Here is a 26,461-nt window from a genome sequence, read left to right on the forward strand (position 1 = left end):
CACCTTGGTCTGGCACCCTCACTCACCTGCTCCACCATCCCGCTGCGCCCAATGCCCCCTGGTGGTGAGCGCATGTCATAGTGATCGGTTGTTCGGTTGTTCCGCCATTCGGTCTATTTGCATATTAGCCTTTTATTATATAAAATTGTGTTTATTTTTATTATGGGCATGGGTGACATTTAAAATAATATCTGAATACTGTAAAAATGAAGATGGTGAGGTTCTTTATATGTATCACTTTTGCATCATTTTTGAAATTCTACTCAAAGGAAATAATCTGAAAAGTAAAATATTGGTTAGTAATTTGTGAAACAGTCTAATATGAGAATTTAAAGTGCTCATTAAAATCATGACTCCACATTGCTTTAAATGATACTGGAAAGTCATGTTTCATTTATTTATTCATGTAGTAAATTTTTACTGAACTCCTTTTTTAGGTCTCAGAACATATTGCTGAAGTCAAAGGCAAGATACAAAATTATCTCCAAATGATGTAAACTGCTCAAACCTAAAACAGAAAAATGGAAGTCAGTAAACCAAATATGAATATTTGTTATCTGTTGGTGATAAGATTATTGTTGATGGATTTGGACATGCTTATTAGGCATTCAAGTGGTGATGACAAACTGCTATTCCAACCTTTCTGTGTAGAACTGATCTTGGCTTTTTTTTTTATTGCTCCTCTGTAGAATACTTCCAAGAGCCAAAAAAAAAGTTGACAGTTTTTCACAATTAAAGAAACTGGGTCATTCATGGACAACAGTGTAGTGATTGCCAGGGTGGAGGGGGATCAGAGGAGGTATTAGAGGACACAGAGGGAATAAAAAGTGATGGGGAAAAAATAAATTTTAAAAAATAAGAAATAAGAAACTTGGTCATTGGTAGGAGTCTCTAATTAGGGCCCTCAGCTGAATTTTCAAATGTAACCTCCTTCATATTTTAGTTTTAGGAAAGACACTGAGAACAGGGCACCTGTGCCATGGACACCTTCACCAGTGCTACCAACAGTTCCAGCCTCCACATCTCCCAGTTAATCTTGATGGGGCTCCCAGGCATTCACGAGTGGCAGCACTGGCTCTCCCTGCCCCTGGCTCTGCTCTACCTATTAGCTCTTGCTGCCAATCTCCTCATATTCATCACCATCCAAATTGAGCCCACCCTACATGAGCCCATGTACCATTTTCTGGGCATATTGGCACTTGTCGACATTGGCTTGGCCACCACCATTATGCCCAAGATTATGGCTATCTTCTGGTTTGATGCCAAGGCCATCAGCCTCCCTGAATGTTTTGCTCAGATGTATGTCATCCACTGCTTCTTTGGTATGGAGTCTGGTATCTTCCTCTGCATGGCAGTGGACAGATACATAGCCATCTGTCACCCTCTTCGATACCCCTCCATAGTCACTAACGCTTTTATGGTCAAGGTCACAGGATTCATGGTGCTCAGAAATAGCTTGTTGACCATCCCAGTGCCTGTCCTGGCTGCCCAAAGACTCTACTGCTCCAAGAATGAAATTGACCACTGCCTGTGCTCTAACTTGGGGGTCATCAGCCTGGCTTGTGATGACATCACTGTGAACAAATTTTACCAACTGTTCTCAGCATGGATCATACTTGGGAGCGATATGGCTCTGGTTTTTTCTTCCTATGCACTAATCCTTCACACTATGCTGAGGCTGAACTCAACCAAAGCAATGTCCAAGTCTCTGAGCACCTGCAGCTCCCATCTCATCCTCATTTTCTTCTTCTACACAGGTATCATTGTGCTGTCTGTCACACACCTTGTAGAAGAAAAGATTCCCCTTATCCCTGTACTCCTTAATGTGCTGCACAATGTTATCCCCCCTGCTCTCAACCCCATGGTCTATGCTCTCAGGATGGGAGAGCTCAGACTGGGTTTCCAGAGGATACAGGGGTGGGTGAATTTTCCACCCACATCAGAAGTAACCTTAGCTTTATAAGGCCATACAGATGTTAATACGACAGAGGTTGTGGCTCTGAATAGGCCTAGATTGTAAAAAATTGGGGAAAAATACAATAACATCATGAAAACTGTCAGCCTCACTTATTGAAATAGGCATTTAAAAAGTATAATTCAATTGTCTATTACTAAAAAAAAGAGTAAAAAAATGAAATATCTCTGACCATTGTTGCACCTAGAGATCAACACACGTATATACAGCTACCATACATTCAGATGTAATATATACATGGAAAATTTCATTTAATTGTGTGGTAAAGTGTTCTTCCTAGGAAATGAAAACAAAAAAAAAATGGCCTGAGAAAATGCTCTAGAAAAGTAGTTCCAATTAATTAAGTATAAATTAATTTTACCATTTGCACATCTCATAAAAATGCATACTTTTGATTACAAGGATCCTCAACCATGTTCATGTTGTACCTTCTCTGAGCCTAGTACACCTTTGTACATAATACCTGCTTAATAAACACTTCATTAATGATACGGTCAGTCAGGAGGCATAGGTCTGCTGAATCCTATATAGTACAGAAAATGTCCTGGACCATGGTCTGAAGAATGACCTCAGGAGGTTTGTATATGATTTCACCTTGGAGAACAACCTCTTAGAATCAGCGCTGGGACTGAAGCAACAACAGAAGCCATGAGCTTATACACTGATGGTGGGAACGTCAACTGGGGCAGCTCTTTTAGAAAAGAGCCCAACAGCTTCTCCAATGACTGAACAAGAGTTACCATAGAACCCAGCTATTCCACACTTAGGTGCATACCCAAAAGAAATTGAAAACATATGTCCTCACAAAACCTTTTTCCCAAAATAATAAGACACATCATAATACCAAGAAATGAAAACAACCCAAAAGTGCATCACCTGTTGAATGGGTAAACAAAATGTGATATAGCCATACAATGGAATAATAGTAGAAAAAAGTGAAGAAGTAATTATTCTATCTGAAAGAAGACTACAGCAAAAGACACATTTTATTATTCCATGTATATGAAATGTCCAAAATAAGCAAATCCATAGGACAGAAAGAAGATAAGTGGCTGCCATGGGTGAAGGGAAAGGAAAAGTGGGGAACAACTGTTCAGTAGGTACAGGGTTTCTTTTGAAGGTGTTGAAAGTTTCTGTAATTAGAAGTGAGAGCTGTACAACATTGTGAAAGTACTGGAAGCCACTCTAAAATGGTTACAATGCTGAATGTTATGTTATGTGAATTTCACCTCAATTCAAAAAAACCTGCAACTTGCTTCTTGCAATTTTTCTTCATTCTTTTCCTGCTAACCAAATTGAGCATCATTCCAGCTGACAAAGGCATTTACAGGGGCCAGATCCACTTTCACAGAGCAAGCCAAAAAGCATGAGTTGGTAACTGAGTCACAATAAGTTGATTACCAGCAAGGCTCACACCTTTGACTACTCAACTTCCATATAGACCCTTTTATATACATTTTGAATTCTCATACAACAATGAAACAACCCAATTTTAAATGATAAAGCTATTCTTTATACAAAGGAAGAAATTTTCAATTTTTCCCAACAGTAACAAGAGGCACAGTTCCAACAGTCATTATATGCATTGCTGGATATATTACCTATTCCTCAAATTCAGTCACAGTCCCATTGAATAATTCTGTCACCCAGAGACTAAATTATGAAGTTAATTTCTAATAATGTATATATAAAATAAAAATTGAAAGAAGAGAAAAGAAAATGATTAGTATATAGAAATAAAATCTTGCATATAAAAAGCAAATAGAAAATAATCAAAGCTACTAGTTTTAATGCCTATAATTGTTTACTAGTTCATAATTGATATGTGCCATATATCTTCCAACTTTGTCAAAACTTGGTAGAGTAACCAAAACCTTTATTCCTAAAGGGTCTGAATTCTCATTCATCCTGCTAAAGATTTAGAATCCTGCTGTGGATTTAGCATCTTTTTTCATTGGTATACTTTTCTATTAACCTTTACTGTTGGGCATGGAAAGTACTAAGAGGTACCTCAGAGAATATCCTGAGTTTCCAACACAGTCTACTTGCTTCCATTCTATAGATACAACCTAATTTGCTCTTTGGTAATTAGAATTAATCATTCCAGGTAATATATTAATCTTTTCTTTTTTTGGATTTATGGTGTAAGGTAGTAAAACGCATCCCTTGACATGAGGATACATAAACAGAGAGCCCATTAAAATATTTTTTTCTAATCCTCTGATGATATTTGAAGTATTTGTTTCATTACCAAAAATGCAAATCCAAATCTAGAATATGTGCCTATCCCATTTTTCAAGACATGTCAGTACCCTCCTGGGCCATGAAATCCACTGAGAGCATCATGTTAGTCTGGATAGTGTTCCATGGTGGTCTCACGTCTCTGGTTAGCCCTGTTGACAAACAGAAATATTTTGAGCTTCAGAGGAAGTCAGTGGATTCAACTGAACACTTATCTATTTATTTGCTTATTGCCCATTATAGCATCATCAGAATAACCTCATAACCTCTCATCTCACATACCTACGAAGACACCCCCAGAAAATGGATTAGAGCATCCACCTGTTGATTCTAGTCACTTGGGAAGTCAGAAAAGGGTTTTTCTGATGAGCATAAATATGCTCCTCTTTAAATTATCCTTTTCCAAGTTCATAATATTCCACATTATTTTGCACACCATACTGAGACTCCTTTTATTATTTAGTCATCTGAGATCCATTTTTGATAACATCAGCAATATATTGTCTGTAGTCAAAAAATAGATAAAATTGCATCCTCTTATATTTTTTTAAATATATTTTATTGATTTTTTACAGAGAGGAAGGGAGAGAGATAGAGAGTTAGAAACATCGATCAGCTGCCTCCTGCACATCTCCCACTTGGGATGTGCCCGCAACCCAGGTACATGCCCTTGACCGGAATCGAACCTGGGACCCTTGAGTCCGCAGGTCGACGCTCTATCCACTGAGCCAAACCGGTTTCGGCTGCATCCTCTTATATTGTCATCATCATTTAGTTTCTCTAATGCCATGAAGAAACCCATTGAGCAGACCCACCCTTCCTTTGGGTAAGTTGATTGTTGAAAACTATCACAGAGAACAATCAGCTGTAAAGAATAAGCCCATCTAAGAACTGTCTGCCCATGTTCTTCCTTTGGAAATCTATGCTATTCTCTCCATAGATTTTTGGGGGCCTGAACAACACATTATTATTTCCAAATCCTTCTTGATGAAAAATTCACATTTTTTATCAATATGTAAATTTATTGTTACCAAACATAAGAATGTAAATTACTGTTCAGCCTGAACTACTTATTTTCCTGACCATGTTCTTTTACAGTCAAGAAGCAAATTTCCCAAATGTTCTGACAAATCTGTGATTTTATTTAGCTATAACTTGGCAATAATTTATGACTCAACATACCCTTTTTTAATTTTATTTTATTGCTTAAAGTGTTACAAAAATGTAGTACATATGTTTCCTTTTTTCCCATTGACCTTCCCCCAGTCTCCTCAACCACCCCCCCCCCACCCCCGGTACCTTTTGTCCATTGGTTATGCTTATATGCATGCATACAAGTCCTTCAGTTGATCCCTTACCTCCCCCACTCCAAACCTCCCCAGCCTTCCCACTGTAGTTTGACAGTCTGTTCAATGCTGCTCTGCCTCTGTATCTATTTTTTTCATCAGCTTATAATGTTCTTTATTGTCCATAAATAAGTGAGATCATGTGGTATTTTTCTTTCATTGACTGATTTATTTCACTTAGCATAATATATCTTAATTTTAGCAAGCTGCAGCTCACCTTACATCATATTAAAACCTAACCAACTTAATATTCTACTTAACAAAATTGCTGAAACACTAGGTATATTTGGTGTGGCAAAAAAAAAAAAATATGTTTCACATATTGATCAAAAAAAATTAGGGAAACTCCAAAAATGAAAGGTAACTGTGATGGAATTATGAAATAATAGATGCCAAAAGGTATAGGAGAAAGCACTAATACAAAAATAAGGTATATTCATGCCCTGACCGGTTTGGCTCAGTGGATAGAGCGTCGGCCTGCGGACTGAAGAGTCCCGGGTTCGATTCCAGTCAAGGGCATGTACCTTGGTTGCAGGCACATCCCCAGTAGGGGGTGTGCAGGAGGCAGCTGATCGATGTTTCTCTCTCATCGATGTTTCTAATTCTCTATCCCTCTCCCTTCCTCTCTGTAAAAAATCAATAAAATATATTTTTTAAAAAATAAGGTATATTCAGATAAGAAATGTCTGATACTAATAGAAACAGAAGGCTATGAAAAAAACAACCTGGGGATTAATGGGTAAGACAGCAGAAGTAGTCAGGCATGTCTATCCTCCTGCACATACATTCTTGGACCAAGAAGTGGGCTAAAAGTCAAGCAATAGTGGTGGGTGTGCCAAGCATATTGGCGATTGGGTCAGAAATCAGGGCAGTGATCAACATGGCTATAAACAACCATGCCCCATGAGCTTCAACCATAAATCAAGCTATTAGCACACCTCTTACCTCCCCTACCACAGATTGCATCAAACAAATACAGCATCCAGAGATTGCCTACTAAAAAGGAAATCAACTAACTAATGACCAAGATGGCTTGATCTAAGACAAATTTCTTCCTGACTATATTTCTTCCTGGCCTCTCTTTTCTTATAGCATTTGCTTCAGAAAACATATAATTATAAATTCATTCACTGCCCCTTTGTAGCGCATATAAATCATCTCCTATCTTCTTGCCAGTTATACACCCAGGAAACGTCTTTCTCAAGGACCTGGACACTATCTCCTGAAATGTAAACATTGAAGGAGATACCCCATCTCTCAGTCTCTGTGGAGAGTAGGAGCCTAACTTCCTTGGGCGCCAATTAGCAAACACAGATGGCCTCATCACAGACAACAAGATGTGCAATCTCAGGAATAACTCAATGTGCTTGACACATCTCATTGATCACCCTCCTTCAGTATTTTTCCAAAGCTCACCCCAGGGCTGAAACCCATTGTACATGACACCTTACCTCAGCCCAATCTGGCCGTTTGTTTCAATAGAACTGGGTATCCAGACTTGTCTGTGTTCTCTTCCCTATTGTTGGCAATAGTATCAGTATAAAATCAACTTCTGTTTGCCCATCCTGTGTAGTGCAATTTTTCTTTAACACCAGATACAACCATCTATTTGAGCAAAACCAACATGAATAGTGGCATTGAAGTTAGTAAGCCCAACTCACACTCAAAGAGATAGAATAAATTCAAAAAGTTCTTCTGGAAGTAACCTCTCTATGCCAACTCTCTACTTCAGGATTTCAGGGTCAGAGGTGGTGACAAGCGCTATTATTAGCCCTAGGTAACTGTACTATCACTTTGGAGCTTTTAGTGATCACATCCTTATAAATAGGCTCTTTGTAAGCAATCCCTTCTCAAAGTATTCTAATTTGAGAAATAACCAGTGTTGACAAGGTTGTAGAGATAGGGATCTCTTGTGTACTGTTGGTGGAAATATAAGATGGTGCAACCACTATAAAAAACAGTATGAAGCTTCCTCAAAAAATTAAAAATAGAACTACCATATGACCCAGTGATTCTACTTCTGGGTATTTATCCAAAAAAAACAAAACACTAATTTGAAAAGATATATGCACCCTCATGCTCACTGCAGTATTATTTACAGTGAACAAGAAAACAACATAAGTATCCATTGATAGGTGAATGAATAAAGAAAATGTGAGATTTTATATATATACTAGAAGCCCATTGCACGAAGATTCACCTGGGACCCAGGTCTTTGGTCTGGCCGCAGAGGAGAAGCCTAGCCTCTTCAGTCTTCAGTCTTTGTTCCATGCCTGCATATGCAAATTAGCCGCCATCTTTGTTGTGTTAATTTGCATAATCATCTGATTGGCTGGTGGGCATAGCAGAGTGACACCAATTTGCATGTTTCTTTTTATTAGTGTAGATAAAATTCCACCATATATATGTGGTGGAATATTATTCAACCATAAAAAATAATGAAATCTTGCCCTAACCGGTTTGGCTCAGTGGATAGAGCATCGGCCTGCGGACTGAAGGGTCCCAGGTTCGATTCCAGTCAAGGGCATGTACCTTGGTTGCAGGCACATCCCCAGTAGGGGGTGTGCAGGAGGCAGCTGATCAATGTTTCTCTCTCATTGATGTTTCTAACTCTCTATCCTTCTCCCTTCCTCTCTGTAAAAAATCAATAAAATATATTTTTAAAAAAATAATGAAATCTTGCCATTTGTGATAATATGGATGGACCTTGAAAGCATTGTACTAAGTGAAATAAACCAGACAAAGACAAATACCATATGATCTCACTTATATGTGGAATTTTTTTAAAAAAAAAAAACATGTTTATGGATACCGAGAATGGATTGGTGGTTGCCAGAGGCAGGGACAGAGGTGGGAAGGGAGTCAAAAGGTACAAATTTTCAGTTATAAAATAAATAAGTCACGGCATGTACAGTGACTATAATACAGTTGATCCTTGAACAATGCAGTACTAGAACTGTGCGAGTCTACGTACACGTGGATTTTTTTCAATATATATATATATATACAGTGTGCAATCTGTATTCTGAGGTTTTCCATCCACAGATTCAGTCAATATGGATCACAGTGTTTTTGATCAACAGATGGTAATCTGTGGATACAGGGGGTAGACTGTTTACATTGTTTTATTCCATGTTATATAAGGCACTTGAGCACCACAGAGTTTTGCTATGGGGCTGTGGGGAGTCCTACGACCAACACATGGATCCTGAAGGATGAATGTTGTTAAGTTTTGAGGGAATCAAAAGTTATACGCAGATTTTCAACTTTGCTGGGGTTGGCACCCTTAACCCCCATGTTGTTAAAGGGTCAACTGTATTGCATTGCATATTTGAAAGTTGCTGAGAGAAGGTAACTCTTAATAGTTGTCATCATAAGAAAAAATATAAGTATGTGTGGTGATGGATATTAACTAGACTTAGTTGTGGAGATCATTTTGCAATATGTACAAATATTGAATCATGTTGTATACCTGAAACTAATATAACATGACATGTTAATTATACCTCAATAAAAAGAATTTTTTAACTATTCTAATTTGAATGGGCCATCTGTTCTCTATTGGTACTCTAGCCACTACAATGCTCATTCAACTAGGCAGTGTGGAAGTCATTAGCAAAAGTAGTTTCAACATCCTGATAGGACAAATTCTAGATGGCATTGAAATTAATAAGCCCAACTCAGTAAAAGCATGAGGAAGGAAAGATAATATTGAAAATAACTTACAAGAGGATGGGTCTGTGAAAGGCAGAGCCTGAGGATATAGGAGTGAGACTTGGAAGTGCCATGGCAAGACCAAGGCAGAAGTATGTGGAGTACAGGTAGTTTTTGAAGTTGGCAGTTCTTGGAATCTATATATTAATATATTGAGGTGCATCCTACCAAAAGAGGAAGACTGTTTACATAGGAAAAAGGTAGATAGTTTTGCTATATTACTTCATTTGAATAAACAAACATGTTCTAACATCAATGATATATTATGAAACAATTTGTGCACAACTGAATTTCACATTTTCCTTTGTGCCCTTTTGTTCAGTAGAATGCAGAAAACTGCATCAAGCTCAAAACAATCTGCATAGGAATACACATACACACACACGCTCCAAATACTAATTGGCCCCCTTCCTTCACAACTTAAAAATTTCAGATAAATCTCCTTCTACCACTTCACAATAACTGACTAGCTGCAATCCCTCTGTGTTTCTACAGCAAACTGCATATCTTCTTCAAAGTAAAGTGTTATATGCATTGTAGTATTCGTGTTTTTCTTAATTATTTAACATTGTAAAGCTCCACTACTGTTTATACTAGTTTTCTTTTTTATGTGTCACTGACAAAGTTGTTGAATGCTATTCCCCTAACTGCATTTTTTCCATAAATCCTGAGGTTTTTCGTGTGGAGTGTTGCATAGCACAGTGACTTTTAAGACCCCATGTCATGTTATAACAGAGCTGACTGTAGAGTGAATGGGGAGGAAACCAAGCTTAGATAGAGGGGGGAACACACCTTCATCTAATGTTTCAATCTGGCAGAGCTGTCCATCTGATGGGCCTGCCCCTTGGGATTAGGTTTGAATAGGACTAAGATAAGCCTCCAATGTCTTTCCTACTGCAGTGATACAACAACCTGCCCTAGAGGTAGTTGGATGAGAAAAAGAAGTGACATAGGATGGGCCCAGAGAAGGTTAGTCCAAATGCCCATCAGTAAATGAGTGGATACAAAATATGTGGTACATTTACACAACGGAATACTATGTGTCTGTAAAAAAGAAGGAGCTCTTACCCTATGTGACAAGATGGAAGGATTTGCAGATTATTATGCTAAGCAAAGTAGGACAGTCAGAGAAAGACAAATACCATATGATTTCACTTATATGTGAAATACTAGAGGCCCAATGCACAACATTCATGCACTAGTGGAGAGGGGTGGGGGGTCCCTCAGCCTGGCCTGCACCCTCTGGCAGTCCAGGACCCCTCGGAAGATGTCCGCCTGCCTCAGGAGATGTCCACCCAAGCTGGCAGTCAGGCATCCCCTGAGGCATCCTTAGCGCTGCCACTGCTCCTGCCACTGCTGCTGCACTCTCCAGCTGTGAGCCCTGTGGGAGTGCACTGACCACCAGGGGGCAGCTCTTGCATTGAGCATCTTCCCGCTGGTGGTCAGTGCACATCATAGCGACCCGTCATTCCACCATTCAGTCAATTTGCATATTCGCCTTTTATTATATAGGATAATGAACAAAATAAACTGATGAACAAGGTAGAACCAGAGGCATGGATGCATGGAGCAGACTGGTAGATCTCAGAGGGGGTGGAGGGAGGGAGGACTGAATGGGGGAAGATGAAGAGATTAGCCAAAGAGTATATATAGCTCATGGACACAGACAATAGTGTGGTGAAGACTAAGGGAAGGGGGTGTGGGCTCAGTAGAGGTGGATGAAAGTGGAGGCGGGGGAATGGGAGACATCTGTAATAGTGTCAACTATAAAAATACATACATAATAAAATTTAAATATATATATTTAAATTCATGTCTTGGGTGTGCTAATCAGTAAACATCTCAAATAAATCAAGCGACTGGGGGCAAAGGTACCTTCCCACTAAAGCATCACTATCCCAAATTAGCCTTTATTTAGTTCAGAAAGATGTACATAGAAATAATGAAAGGAAATATAGAAAACATTTGAGAATTATATATTTAAGAGATTTGGGGGTGGGGGTGTTTACTAGCACATAAGTAAAACCACATAGATGAGAAGCCTACTAGGTTATTAATAAACATATAATGCCAAAGAAACCAAGAACTCAGCTAAGAAAGACTTTGACTAGTCAAGAGCTAATACAACTCTTGGATCCAAGCTTTCAGCACCAGGAAGTAGACTGAGAAAGCTGTGCTGTCCCCAAGAAGAACATGTTCCCCAGAACCCAGTTTAGATATGGCCTAAGAAGATAATGGAAAACAATAGGGACAGGACTGGAATCCCAGTATCACTCTAAATACTATCCAGATAACTATTTGGTTAGTAGCAATATGAGTAACAACCAATAACTTCTTGATGAGCAGTCTGGGAAGGAAGAAATTGAGAAACTCCCCCAGGGTTTCCAGCTTAATGAAGTTGATGGGATCCTCATGATCTAGTTTCCAAGGAAAGGAACAGGAACATGAAGAAGTGCTAGCATGAGTTCTATATCCTGGAGGAGATATTCAGTTGACAGATGAGTTTATGCATTTAAAACTCAAAAGAGCTCTAGCTCAGTGAATAGAGCTTCAGCTTTCAGCCAAAGGGTCCCAGGTTCAATTCCTGTCAAGGGCACATACCTTGGTTGCAGGCTCCTCCCCAGCTGGGGCCATGGTCAGGGTGCGTGCAGGAGGCAACCAATTGATGTGCTTTTCTTACATCGATGTTTCTCTCTGTCTTTCCCTGTCTTTCCACTCTCCCTAAAAATTAACGGAAAAATATCCTTGGGTGAGGATTAACAAAAAATAAAAAACTCAAAAGAGTTCTAAGACGAAACGAGAGACGTGGGACTCATTGGTAAAGGTGGAGGTAGAGGAAATGAGTGTAGATGACCTTTGCTGGAAAAAAAAAAATGAAAGAATGAGGGTCAAGAGTGTGAACTCCAAGAGCCTACTCTATTTTGCTAATCTGGCCATGAACAACATGCTATGATTCCTAATAATGTGGATGTTCAGAAGCCAGGTAGAAGAGAAAATCAAAAATAACCTGTGTCCTCCTACTCTTATCTATTCCCTGGAATTGAAAACACTGTAAAGAGCAGCATATTTGCCTCCATGATACTTACACTGTCTTTGTGAGGACCTAGTTTACTAATCACTAGGTTTGTGGACACATTTAGCTGATCATTTCAGTGCATGATAGAGATGCATGTTCTAACTTCAGGGAGGTAATTATGCTTTCATTCATTTCTCAAACATTTATTATGTACCAGGTATTTTGTAATGTACTAAGAGTACAAATATTAATGACACACACTATTCTGGTTTCAAAAAGTTTATATAGTCAATTGAGGGTATAAATAAATAAATAACCCATTATAATTCATTACATATATTTGGAGACTTGTACAAGATACAATAGACATACAAAGATGAGTCTTGGATTGCCTAGAAAAATTTAGGAAACACTTCTCAGGGAAGACAATACTTGAAATTTGAAGAAAGAACAGGACTTTTCCAGATGGCTAAATGGCATGCATGCATGGTTGTTTTTCAAAAACACCTGCCAGGAGCTGCTTCGAACAGACTGTCAAACTACAGCGGGAAGGCCGGGGAGGGTGGGGGGGGCGGGCAGGAGGAGGGGGTAAGAGATCAACCGAAGGACTTGTATGCATGCATATAAGCATAACCAATGGACATAAGACACTAGGGGGTAGGGGAGGCCAGGGGATTGTCAAGGGCGGGGGGAAAAGGAGACATATGTAATACCCTTTGTAATACTTTAAGCAATAAAACAATTTAAAAAATAAAAAATAATAATAAAAAGAAAAAAAGAAGGGAAAAAAAAAAACACCTGCCAGTATAGAAGTGGATGGAGAGCTACTTGAACCTGTACAAATAATAAATGCACATTTGGGGATAAAAAATGGAACCCTTTCAGATATTAAATATAAAATTATTTTTATCCATTCATGCATAACTTACTTTATGTGCTGTTCAGCTCCCTGTATTTCTGGAGTACATCTGGTCTACTGAGGATACCAAATGTTCATAATTAGAAGCATGAACACTTAGTTGTTATTTGTGGGTTGTGTGGGAGGAATATGAGAAAAGAAGAGGATAAAGGAAACAAAGAAACAGGGGAAGGAGGCAAAGAGGAAGAGCTAGAAAAGAAAAGAAAAAGAGATAGAAGAGGATAGGATGATGAAGAAGAAGGAAGAGACTGAGGAAGAGAAGAAAAAGCCCTCTCAGGAAATCTCTATATTTTATACCTAGTTCCCTTGGCAAAGCTGGGAGTGGGATTTATGGGGAGCCATCAGCCCAGAGGGGAAGCACAGCACCAAGCCTTCATGTCAAAGAACCGGTTTGCTACACCCTCCCGGATCTGCTTAGTCTTCACACCATAGACAATGGGGTTGAGCATTGGTGGCACCACTATATAAAGATTTGCCAGCAGGATATGGACATGTCGAGGAATGTTATGTCCAAAGCGGTGGGTCAATAAGGTAAAGAAGGAGGGAACATAAAACATGAGGATGACACAGAGATGGGAGCCACAAGTGCTGAGAGCCTTGTGCCGGGCATCCTGGGAAGGTAAACGAAACACTGCTCGGAGGATCAGTGAGTAAGACACAGTGATGAGGATTACATCCAAGATGACCATGACAATGGGCACTGAGAAGCCATACCAGATATTAACAGTGATGTCAGCACAGGCTAAGCGGGCCACTCCAATATGCTCACAGTAGGAATGGGGGATGATGTTGGTCCGGCAGAAGGGCAGCCGCTTCAGCAAGAAAATCACTGGGAAGATGATGCAGAAGCTTCGGGTGACAATGGCCAGAGCAATTCTTCCCACAACAGGCCATGTTAGCACTGTTGAATAATGCAGAGGAGCACAGATGGCCACAAAGCGGTCAAAGGCCATAGCTAATAGGATGGCTGACTCCCCCACAAACATCACATGGACAAAGAAAACTTGGGTGACACAGGCATCGAAGGCAATGTCATGGGAATGGAACCAAAAGATGGCTAGGGCCTTGGGTACAGTAGTGGTGGACAGCAGGATGTCCGTGATGGCCAGCATGGAAAGGAAAAAGTACATGGGCTCATGAAGGTTAACGCTCTTGATGATGACCATTATCAGGACGCTGTTCCCCAGGACTGCCGTGATATACATGAGGCAGAGGGGTATGGACAGCCAGTTGTGATACACCTCCAGCCCAGGGATGCCGAGTAGGACAAAAACTGCAGGGTGGAAGATGGTAAGGTTGGTGTGAGTCATGATGAACTTTAGGATCCTCTCTATAATGACTTAGAAGTTGATGGGTCTGCTGAATATAATAGGAACAGAAAGCATCTCTGAGTGTGAGCTGAGATCACAAAAGACAGCATGGATTTCTAAACTGTGGGATTCTCCAGGGGAAAGTCCTTCCAGAGACTACTCACTTATAGGGATAACCTCTGGCCCTTTGTGCTTATTTGCACATAGAACATCTTCATCAACCATGCTTCACCCTGCCTCCACTTGCACGTAGAACGTCTTCATCAACCATGTTTCACCCTGCCCCCAAAGTCTGGGCCCACCCACTTTTCTGTCCTCATTCTGCATTTCCACACAAGCAGCATTTGCCCCCTTACCCATGCTATACTTTTCCCTCCAAGACTTTGCTCATTCTGTGTTTACAGGAATTTCCCTTCCCTTCCATTTCTGCTTATTCAAATTTTAAGACAAACCACTTTTTTAAATGGCCCATGTCCATAATAATATATCTCATTCCTGAAGACCTATTAGGCAAACTGTATTTTAACTTGATTATGTGTAATCACATTAAATTTATCTGGCTATTACCTTGAAAATTTCACATGACACTTACCTAATAACTTGGCACTTGTGGCTCCCTATTCATGTAAGTGGAGCACAAAGTAGAAATCCAGAAGGAGCCTAAGGGATGTGTTTCTCCATGCTGATCTAGATCGAGATCTTCTCTAAAGGCAGTGAGGAGTGGGGCAGCTGTTGAAATTGAGAAGCCATATTCATTACCTGCTCTTTGTGAACTTCTCACGCTCTTCCCCAGATAATTCCATAAAGGTTGTGTTTAGATCTTCGTATCCTTAGGAGCCACCCGGAAAACTATTCTGAGTATAAGAAATCAATACACTCCCCTCTGGCTCCATTAATATAGCCTTCCTCTGGCCCTTGTTCCTTAACCCTCAAAAATATTTAGTTTTCCCTCCTGCTATGAAGGATTAAACCTAGAGACCTTCTTGCCTTGGCTTTTACCACCATTCATGTAAGATTTGTCTGCTTCTGAAGCTCTGTTAGCTATCAGGGCTAGGGAAAGAATGAGTGATTAAGATTCTGAAGGGAACATGGAGAAAAGAGACCATGGAGAGGATAAGGAGAGAATCAGGGGTATAAAGGAACAAGATAAACATTAGGTGGAACTACTGATACGGATTTTCAGAGGGTCCCTTGGAGGAAGGCATCCAAAGAAATAAGAGACAAAATTTATGAGTCTATCCTTCTTCCTCAATGCAGATGAACTTGCTCAGACCATGATGGCTGTAGGGAGGGAGCAATGGGCCTCCACATAGATACAGGAAAAGGGACAGAGCCAGATTCAGACAAGTAAGGGTCCCTAATAATTCGATACCCTTCCAGACAATATATTCTAAATATTAATTTATCTTCGATCTATAGGAGAGGCTGAACTTTACTGGCATAAGCACCAAGAGGACACATTGTTCTGCCTCTATTCTAAAGCATAGGCCCCAAATTTATATAAACAAGACTTCATCAGAAATCAAATTCAGCCCTAACTGGTTTGGCTTAGTGGATAGAGCTTTGGCCCACTGACGGAAGAGTCCTAGGTTCAATTCCAGTCAAGGGCATGTACTCTGTTTGCAGGCTCTATCCCTAGTAGAGGGTGTGAAGGAGGCAGCTGATCAATGTTTCTCTCTCATCTATGTTTCTAACTCTCTATCCCTCTACCTTTCTCTCGGTAAAAATCAATAAGATCTATGTTTTAAAGAAATAAATCAAATTCATTTTCCTTTTATATATTACTTCTCAATGCAAGATACCTAATATAAGTCATCAAAAAAGAAAAACCAACTCTGGCTCTGCTTATAATTCTAACGATGCTTTATAACCTCAATAGTGAAGACAGCAAAGGCAGGGAAAGATTTGGTCCAGGCTAAAAAGAAATAGAGCCACTTCTTCAATTTTCTGCTTTCTCTTTTTCTTCCTAGTATCTTTTCCTCTTGTGACTTCTAACCCTATTTTTTTTGGTTATACCCATTCCCTCCTTAGGGGAAGGCCCTTTATGTCTTTATACAGCCTTAAGTTTGGAAGACTCCTGACATCACAACAACATACTAAAATGTGCCCACAATCCACCTCAAATATAATTGTTAGATAACTATATAGGAGTGGAGTTGGTTATTTTTTGTGTAGTTATATTATTTAGACATTTATTTAAACAAGCATGATTTTCATTTTGCCATTTTCCTTGTACATGTGCTTGTGGTCTCATATTTTTCACCACCTACAAATGTGCAGGCTGTACACCCTGAAGCCATGTTCCTAATGGGTAAAATAGCCTGCTCCACACACACTAGGCTATAAGGGTGGCCTCTGTTTGCAGCACAATATATGGAAGGATTCATTGTGAGATGTATCACAAGAAAATTATTTCTAATAACAAAAAATAAGGCACCAAAATTTGTAAATGTTTACCCTTTTAATAAATTGAAACTAATTCAAATTTATAGCTCTAATAACCTTACTCTTGCTCACATACACTCAAAGCCAGCATGTAACATGGTTTTATAATCTAAAACCAGTCTTATTGCACTGCAGAGGCACTGAGATACCCTTAATCCACTGACTCACCCTTAATACCAATTCATTTTTTAAATAAACAAACATCTCAAGAAAAATTTCTACCTACCCATTTGTTTCACACACCCCCCCATAAAAATTTTCAGGTTTTTGTCAAAATTTGAGTAAGCATATGATGGTGTATTGTGTGGTTTTCATGTTTTTATGATGTGATAGAAAACGTGATGGAGAATCCCAACTTCAAGGCATAACCTCTCCTTCTCCCCATCTCTATACCTGTTCTACAAAATTCAGGATGGGAGACAGGAGGAGGAGGATTTTCAAATTTAGACACACCTGAAATCCAGATTACCAAGAGAAAGTTCTCTCAAGAGTCCCCACCTTGGGACTGGGGAGTTCACAGCACTAAGCACATAATCTGGCACATTGTAGGTACATTGGAACTATTTGAACAAATGGACCATGGAATTGGCAAGTTAGCCTTTTACTAGTGGATTTGTTTGTTGCACCAAGGTGGTGATCAAAACCTGAGCTATTTTCATGAATAGCCCTCCAATGATAGGTCCCATCCTGGTACAGTCTGCTCTTTGAACTGCACACGAACATTTTATTAAAAAGTCTCCCCCCACATTCTCCTAGTGCTTTTCCTAACTCACCTCTGCATGCCCATTTCTTTCACTAACCAGTGTCATCCTCCTAGTCCCGCTGACATCCTTTGACCCCTTTTATCCCACATATCCATTTCCTCTCTCCAAGCTCTCATCTTTGTCTTTTATATATATTTCTAAATACACCACACACACACACACACACACACACACACACACACACACACACGCTCCTGTCAATCCCTCTCCCTGACACCGTCAGTGCTCTTAAACTCACATTCTACATCACAGTATTAGCTGAAGGATCGAGGAAGTGGTAGAGAAGAGTTAAAAAACTTTGCTTGTTCTGAGAGATGAGGAATGAGAAGACAGAAGACTGGACTGATCATGTTGGCATGCGGCGTGTCACTAGTCCTGCCCCATACAGAGTGCTTATATTTAGAGACAGAGAGGCCACATGCTTCCTCCTTCTGGAGGCAGGTGCCAGAGTCACCCATGGGATCACTGAGCATTTGGGTCAATGAACCAATGGAGAAATGAAAATTCTTCCTCTAATGCCAAGAGGGAGCACTAACTCTAGAGGTAATTAGTAGCTCCAGACAAAATACATTTGAAAACACAGCATAAGAGCAGTGACGAAAATCCTACTAGTAAAATAATAACAGCTACCATTTGTTGAGCCTTTACTATATCCCTGTCACTGTGTTAGGGTTTAACATGAATTTTCTCACTTAATTATTAGAACAACCCAATGAGATAAGGCATTGTTAATCTTTTCATTTGGCAGATGAGAAAATAGAGGTTTAGAGAGACTAAATAGCTGATAGGGAGAGAAGACAAAAGCCCTCAGATGAGCATGTCAAAGTGTTCAGACTCAGTCCACAAATACTGATTAAGGGAGATGAGAAGGGTCATTTTGAAGCAAGCCTGCAGGCTCAATCACTCAAGGTAAGTTCAAGAAAAGAAAAGGGACAGAATACATGAACGCTGAATAAAATGTTTACACTCTTAAAACCAAATTTTACTTTGTGTGCACTTAATTAAAGCACTCTAACATTGTTGGGAGGAGAGAAATTCTTCCCAACTCATCTTGTAACTTTTGGAGCGAAGAAAGTTGTTAGGAACCAAATAAAGGAGGGAACCGAATATTGCAGGAAAGACATTAACCCAGCAATTCCACTCTTAGTTTACAGCAGTTTAATTTATAGTAGCCAATAACTGGAAACAACCCAAATGTCCATAAAAGAAGAATGGATAGCCGAAACCGGTTTGGCTCAGTGGATGGAGCGTCGGCCTGCGGACTGAAGGGTCCCAGGTTCGATTCTGGTCAAGGGCATGTACCTGGGTTGCGGGCACATCCCCAGTAGGGGGTGTGCAGGAGGCGATGTTTCTCTCTCATTGATGTTTCTAATACTTACCTGGCAGGGGAGATACCATGATCACGATGTTTCTAACTCTCTATCTCTCTCCCTTCCTCTCTGTAAAAAATCAATAAAATATATTTTTTAAAAAAAAAGAAGAATGGATAAACAAATTGTGATATACTCATACAATGAAATAATATTCAGCAATTAAAGTGAACAAACTACTAGAACATGCAACAACACAGATGAAACTCAAGATTATTTCATGTGTGAAAGAGGCCAGATACAAAAGAATCATACACTGTGTGATTCTATTTATCTATATATATAAAAACCCAGCAACCAAATGGCAAAACAACCAGAACGACGACCAGGAGCTGCCCCCTGGTGGTCAGTGCGCTTCCACAGTGGGAGTGTCGCTGGGCTGACTGGGATGAGCAGCACTCCCATAGCGGGAGCAGCCACTCAGAGGGCGGGTCCACAGTGGGCTGATCCCCACAGGCCACACCCCTCCACCAGTGCATGAATCTGTGCACTGGGCCTCTGGTATTTATATAAGGTTCTACAACAAATAAAAACTAGTCTGTGGTAATAGAAATCAAAACAGTAATTGCTTCCAAGGTAGAAGGAAGCAGAAGGAAGTTTCTTTTTTTTATTATTAAATCTTTATTGTTCAGATTATTACATTTGTTCCTCTTTTTTCTCCCCATAACTCCCCTCCACCTAGTTCCCACCCCACCCTTCTCCCTCACTCCCCACCCACTGTCCTCATCCATAGGTGCATGATTTTTGTCCAGTCTCTTCCCGCATCCCCCTCATCCCTCCTCCCCCCCTCCAAGAATAGCCAGTCCACTCCCTTTCTATGCCCCTGGTTCTATTATTAATCACCAGTTCATTCTGTTCATCAGATTATTCACTTGATTTTCAGATTCACTTGTTGATAGATGTGTATTTGTTGTTCATAATTAGTATCTTTACCTTTTTCTTCTTCTTCCTCTTCTTAAAGGATACCTTTCAGCATTTCATATAATACTGGTTTGGTGGTGGTGAACTCCTTTAGCTTTTTCTGATCTGTGAAGCTCTTTATCTGACCTTCAATTCTGAATGATAACTTGGCTGGATAAAGTAATCTTGGTTGTAGGTTCTTGGTATTCATCACTTTGAATATTTCTTGCCACTCCCTTCTGGCCTGCAAAGTTTCTGTTGAGAAATCAGCTGACAGTCATATGGGTACTCCCTTGTAGGTAACTGAGTTTCTTTCTCTTGCTGCTTTTAAGATTCTCTCTTTGAAATCTTTAGCCCTTGGCATTTTAATTATGATGTGTCTTGGTGTGGTCCTCTTTGGATTCCTTTTGTTTGGGGTTCTCTGCACTTCCTGGACTTGCAAGTCTATTTCTTTCATCAGGTAGGGGAAGTTTTCTGTCATTATTTCTTCAAATAGGTTTTCAATATCTTGCTCTCTCTCTTCTTCTGGCACCCTTATAATTCGGATGTTGGTATGCTTGAAGCTGTCCCAGAGGCTCCTTACACTATCTTTGTATTTTTGGATTCTTTTTTCATTTTGCTTTTCCGGTTGGGTGTTTTTTGCTTCTTTGTATTTCAAATCGTTGACTTGATTCTTGCAATCCTCTAGTCTGCTGTTGGGAGTCTGTATAATATTCTTTATTTCAGTAAGTGTATGCTTAATTTCTAGTTGGTCCTTTATCACAACCTCGAGAGTCTCATTAGATTTCTTGTAGATCTCATTAAGTTTATTGGCAGTTTCTAGAAAATTCTTGAAAAACCTTAAAAGTGTGGTTTTGAACTCTATATCCAGTCGTTTGCTTTCCTCCATTTCTGTCATTTGTGTCCTTTTTCTTTGTCTCCGCATTTTTTATGCTTCCCTGTGTTGATAAAGTGGTTTTCTGTGCTAAGTGTCCTCGAGGGCCCAATTACCTGAGAAGGACACTCTTGGTGCACCCCCTGTGGTCTTTGTGCACAGTCTTGTTGTAGTTAAGCCTTGATTGTTGTAGGTATCACTGGGAGGAATTGACCTCCAGGCAAATTGGCTGTGAGAATCAGCTGTGTCTGCTGAGCTTCTGTGCTGGAGACACCCCTCCTGGGCAAGACTTGCTTCGATGGGGCTTTGGTGCTCACTGAGTCTGCCCCCTAAGTGTGTCCTTTATGGTTCCGCGGAGCTGCAAACTGGATGGTCCCACTCTGACCCCTGAGTTTCCTGGCTCCTGGATCTCTAGAGAGGTGCTAATCTAGCCTTTGCCTGAGGCTATCCAGCAAAAGCCTCCCTGCAGGGCTTGGGCAGGGCGGGTCCCACAGGATCAACAGGGCAGGGCTTGCAGTTATGGCTGCTCTCAGTCCTGCCCTCAGAGGCTCTGCTTCTCAATGTCCCGGTAATCGCTGCAAGCCCCTCGGAGAGAAAGCTGCCCTCGAGTTCCGACCAATGCTAGACAGTCCCGCTTCTCCCGTATGAGTCTGGGTCCCCAGAGACTCGCCCGGAACTGGAGCTCAGAGCTTGAGATTCCCTCCTGATTGAAAATGACAACCGCTCCCTCAGCCACCAGCCCGCTCCGCATGCACCTCCACACCTTAGTATTTTACTTCCGCACTGCGCCTCTTCTGAGACTCGGTATGCTTTTCTCTTTCCTTCTAGTTGTAGAATTTCCACTCAGCCAGCCTTCCTGTGGTTCTGGATGATGTCCATTCCGTCTTTTAGTTGTATTTTTGAAGTTGTTGTGCAAGGCAGCAAACTCTGGTGTTTACCTATGTCGCCATCTTGGTTTCCCAAGAAGTTTCTTTGATGGGTATAGTATATATAATGAAAGGAATGTGAATTACATGGTGTCTGCATTTGTCAAAAAAATAATTTGGGGGAGCATCAGAAAGGAATAAAGAGAAATGGAAGGAGCAGAAATATGGGTAAATTCTTCTCGAGTTTTATTTCATATGCAATGATTAAAACAAAAATTATAACATTATCTTATATTAAAGAGAATGATATTTAAAAGTGAGAAGAGTAAAGGGAAAGAAATGGAACCAAGGTTTCTACTTTACTAAAATTGGACTATAAGTCACGTATATATTTTAATAGAGCAACTTCAAAGAAAACTACACAAAACCATACACTCAAAAACTCTATAATTAAATCAAAAAGGCCCCCTAAACATGTTCAAATAACCCACAGAAAGGCAAGAAATCAGAAACTGAGGAATGAGACACAGAAGAAGCAAACAGAAAACAAATAATAAAATAGTAGACTTCAGCCTTAATATATCAATTACTTTAACTGTAAATGGTCTAAATACACTAATTAAAAAATAGAGATTACTCTTCAGTTGCCTAAGAAGAAGGAACGAATGATTTTGACAATTTCCATCATACCAACTATCACATTGTTAATTTATTGGTCTCTGGTCTCTGTCATATAACTTAAGTTTTAATTTCATTATGTGTTTATGATATTATTCCATTTAATTAATACCCAAATTTTACATCACACAATCATGTTGACTTGGCTCTGTGACTTTTACATGGTTCTCCAACTGGGACTTATTTAAACAAGCAACAAGTCCTAACATTTCAAAGTAAAAATGAAAAAATCTAACCTGAAATTTCTTAAAAGGGAAGAAGTGAGTTTCCAAGGGTAAATCAACTGGTAATTTTTGGAGCACTGAGCAATTTCTATGTTCCTTCCTTTCCCCTAACATATCAGTGCAGGATAGCATATAAAAATTGTCAAATGTAGCCCCTGATACGGGATTCTAACTTAGCAACACTACTTATAAAAATTATATTTATTTGATTTAAAGGGCTCATCAATCCACTATCCTGGGTAATGGGGACTCCCAATGCCCCAGAGAACTATGGAATATTAAGGACATTTTCATGAAAGAATTGGGAAGCCTCAGATGGATGGGAAGTGAAGTTAGAAGACCAAGAAGGCAGAATGGAGTGATGGGTTTAATGACTTCTTCCACTTCTCCATAGGATAGTGATACCTGATCTTACCTTGGGATTCCAAGTCCCTCTTCCCCTTCTGAAACTGATGGAAGGTGAAGCCTGGACTACTGTGGTGCTACTGGTCACAAAGGGGAAATATTAACCTGAAAATTGTGACAATTGAGAGTTTGCTGTAGGAAGTTTCTAGAAGAGGATTCAGTGTCAAGTGGTACCACTTGGACCCAAGGCTTTGTGATCTGTAATCTACTGTGCAGATGGATAATCTGCTCTTACGTGTTGTTGTTCATTGGTCATTGTAAGCAGGAAACCATAGGCCCACATGGACACAGGTGTTGGTGGTAGTAGCTGTATTCGTCAAAGCAGTGAGAAAATCAGGGTCACTTCCCAAAAATAGAGGAGTCTCCTATCCCATGCCAGTAGGGAGCAACTGAGTGACCCAATGAGCCTTCTCTCCTCCTCCCATTCTACCTCCACTCCTCACAAAGGGCTGGAACTCACCTCTGGGGAGCAGGCTCTGGCATAAAGTCCCCCAAAGCCACAGGTATATTGTCAAATACCTTCTTCTAATGGCCAATGTCACAGGGAAAGACCAGCCACGTGCTCCTCAACATGTGTTTAGAAACCTCTATAATGTTGGGCTGGAGCCTAGGAGACCAACAAAGAAACTTTCCTAGAGACAACGTCAATGATATCCCCCAGTACCTCCTGGACTACTAGGCAATGAGAAACACAGAATACATCCAATTTGCAGGAACTTAATTCATTTTTGTTAGATTTAAGGGGTCTGTGATTTATCTTATGAACCATCTTTGTACAAACAGTGCCCAGGATAGGCACACGTCAGCCAAAATCCTGTTAGTATTCTCCTGAGGTCGTTTGAATATAATGGCATTCAAAGGCACTTTTTCCCAACCCTCTCCTTTATGGCTCTCAACCCACTGCTCCCACCTCCCAAAAGCTCCTCTCCTCCCTCCCCATTGACTAACAGGTCATTGCAGCTCTGTCTACATCTCCCCATTCAGCATCCCAGACCACCTGCCAATCTGTCTCTGAACTACTCCTCCTAGAACACTATTCATGTGCTAAATCTCAGTGGAAATGTTCGAAGCAGTGGCCAAGAGCAGGGATGTGAGAGCCACACTGAGCTAGTATCCTGCTAATTACTAGCTGTGTGACCTTGGGCATGTTACTTTATCTCTTTGTGCCTTGGTTCTTTGTCTGTACAAAGATGGGGGAAATCATTGTACCTACTGCAAATGCATGTTGTACTAGAGCAGGAACCGCACAGAGGACACTCCCGAGGACTATAGGCATCACTGTCATTCAGAGAAGACTTCCCTGACTCCTCCAAGAAGGGGCGAGGCTTTCTCTGTGCTCCCACCATGCCTGGTACTGACCTGAGCTAACACAGTTACTTTAATTGTTCTCTGCCAACTGTGGGCATCACTGTGTCCACTAGATCATGAGGTCCTGCAGGGCAGCAGGGTCTTGTTATTGCCACTGTATACTCACCACGAGGCACAGGGCCAGGTCCAAAAGAGATTCAATCAGTTCTGCTATAAAGCTGGTTTTGAAAATGCAGATTTGGTCCAACCAATTGGTGTATTAGGGAACTGAGCATAATGTGAATATTCTGTTTACTTATGTGTGATTTCATTTGCAAGAAACTAGATGCACATGGAAAACTGCACCCAGCTGAACCAAACTGCATAGGAAAATGCAATGAGCACACATGCACATACGCAAACATTCATCAGCTGCCTCAGTTCACCACACCTGTCCACATCTGGTGTTACAGCATCTCACCTGATTTCATATTAGTGTCTCCCACCTCTTCACAATAATTCACAAGCTACTTCCAACACTCACTTCCACAAGGAAAATTCCAAGTCTTTTTCAAGGTGAAGTGTCATATTTATTGGTGCATGTGCTAGTATGTACTTTGTAATCATTTAACAAGTGCTACCATTTTTGTTGGTTCCTATCCTTTTTATTTTTAATATATTTTTATTAATTTTTAGAGAAAAGTGAAGGGAGAGGGACAGAGAGATAGGAATATCAATGAGAGAAGAAGTCATTGATTGGCTACCTCCTTCCTGCACGGCCCCCACTGGGGATCAAGCCTGCAACCCGGGCATGTGCCCTGATCAGGAATCGAACCAACAACCTGGTTCCTGAGTTGATACTCAACCACTGAGCCACACCAGCTGGGCAGTTCCTACCCTTTTTAAATATGTCACTGACAAAGTTTGCAAATGTTGTGCCCCTCCTCCCATTTTTTCTGTAAGCCCTGTGTTTTTATTGCATTATCTTGCATATTGTGGTGATATTTAGGATATGTTTCATTATAACAAAAGGAATCATACTCAGTGGATGTGGTTGATGGCAATTAATTCTTTCTTGTCTCCATGGATACCTAAGGCTCCCGAAGCTGTAGGAGCCCTACAGCAAACACTGTTAGTCAGCAAACACTGTTTGGGCCAGCACTTCTGCCCCACAATTAAAAGCTATAAATATTTATTCATAGACAACTGCATGCCAGGTACTGTGATGCATAACGGAGGTACTGGGGCTAATAAGAAATACTGACTCTAACTCTTTCAGTCTAGGGGGAAAAGGAGAGACAAGTAATTATAATAAAGGGGATGCTATTAAAAAAATAAAGCAAGGTCTTCTCTGCAGCAAAGACCTCCCAGGGGAAGTAGTCCTCTTTCCCAGATCTTCCTACTCCCCTAAGTTAGTCTCTTTCTTTGTTGCCCTATCCTCTGCCTTCTTACTCTACTTCCTGGGTTACCAGACCTATCAGCAATGAGCAAAGATGGAGCAGGGAAGAGTTAATGTGGCACAGGTGGGAGGGGTAGGGCCTGAGGGAAGCAGGTGTAGCAGCCACATAAAGGGCCTGGTAGGCACTGGTCAAGGCAAAGAACAGCTGCCAACACACCACGCTCAGGATCCCTCCCCAGTCAAGTCTTCTGTTGTTTTCTTCCTCCATTTATTCATCCAAGAGGTACAAGCTTCCGCCGTGGGCTAGACTCTGGAGGAATCAGTTCTGCTCACCCTGACTCCTTCAGCACCAAGGATGCTTCTATCTCGCATGGCTGCTCCTCTGAGTTAACTGCCATTTCCTCCCTGTCACCTCTCCCTCTGGCACATCAGGAATGAGACTCTAGTGGGACCTCTTCTGGATTGTAAAGAAGGAAAAGAGCGAAGTTCCTTTTTCGCTGCCATTTCTCCCTTTCTTCATTGCATCCCAGGCCCAACTTCAACTCTTCGGCCAGTGTTCAAGTTCACCATTTCAGCATCGAGTTAAAGGAAACGTAAGCACCCCACACCCCAAAAACCTACCAGTTTTCTCCTGTCACACAGGCTTCCACCTTCACTCCAGGTTCCACCTACCTCCTCTTCCTGTTTCTCCCTTTCTCTTTTAACTCTCCCCTTTTCTTCTCGGAGGG

The 26,461-nt window shown here is 40.6% G+C and overlaps 2 protein-coding genes across 2 annotated transcripts; one reads left to right on the plus strand and one right to left on the minus strand.

The window, feature by feature from the left end:
• The first annotated feature begins 914 nt into the window (after positions 1 to 914).
• Positions 915 to 1,963, plus strand: LOC132240909 (olfactory receptor 56B4-like). Its single transcript, XM_059708753.1, has one exon. The coding sequence runs from the start codon at positions 980 to 982 to the stop codon at positions 1,961 to 1,963; it is 984 nt and encodes a 327-aa protein (XP_059564736.1). The 5' UTR covers positions 915 to 979.
• Positions 1,964 to 13,110: 11,147 nt separating this feature from the next.
• LOC132240910 (olfactory receptor 52B2) lies at positions 13,111 to 14,713 on the minus strand. The gene has a single exon (XM_059708754.1). It carries the CDS (start codon positions 14,519 to 14,521, stop codon positions 13,553 to 13,555), a length of 969 nt encoding a protein of 322 aa, XP_059564737.1. The 5' UTR covers positions 14,522 to 14,713; the 3' UTR covers positions 13,111 to 13,552.
• Positions 14,714 to 26,461: the final 11,748 nt, after the last annotated feature.

This window comes from Myotis daubentonii, chromosome 9 (assembly GCF_963259705.1).
Source record: "Myotis daubentonii chromosome 9, mMyoDau2.1, whole genome shotgun sequence".
In the NCBI taxonomy this organism is placed as follows: domain Eukaryota; kingdom Metazoa; phylum Chordata; class Mammalia; order Chiroptera; family Vespertilionidae; genus Myotis; species Myotis daubentonii.

What these genes read in the sequence shown, in the direction of transcription:
- LOC132240909 (XM_059708753.1), top strand. Translation starts at nt 980, where the DNA reads ATGGACACCTTCACCAGTGCTACCAACAGTTCCAGCCTCCACATCTCC.
- LOC132240910 (XM_059708754.1), bottom strand. Translation starts at nt 14,521, where the DNA reads ATGACTCACACCAACCTTACCATCTTCCACCCTGCAGTTTTTGTCCTA.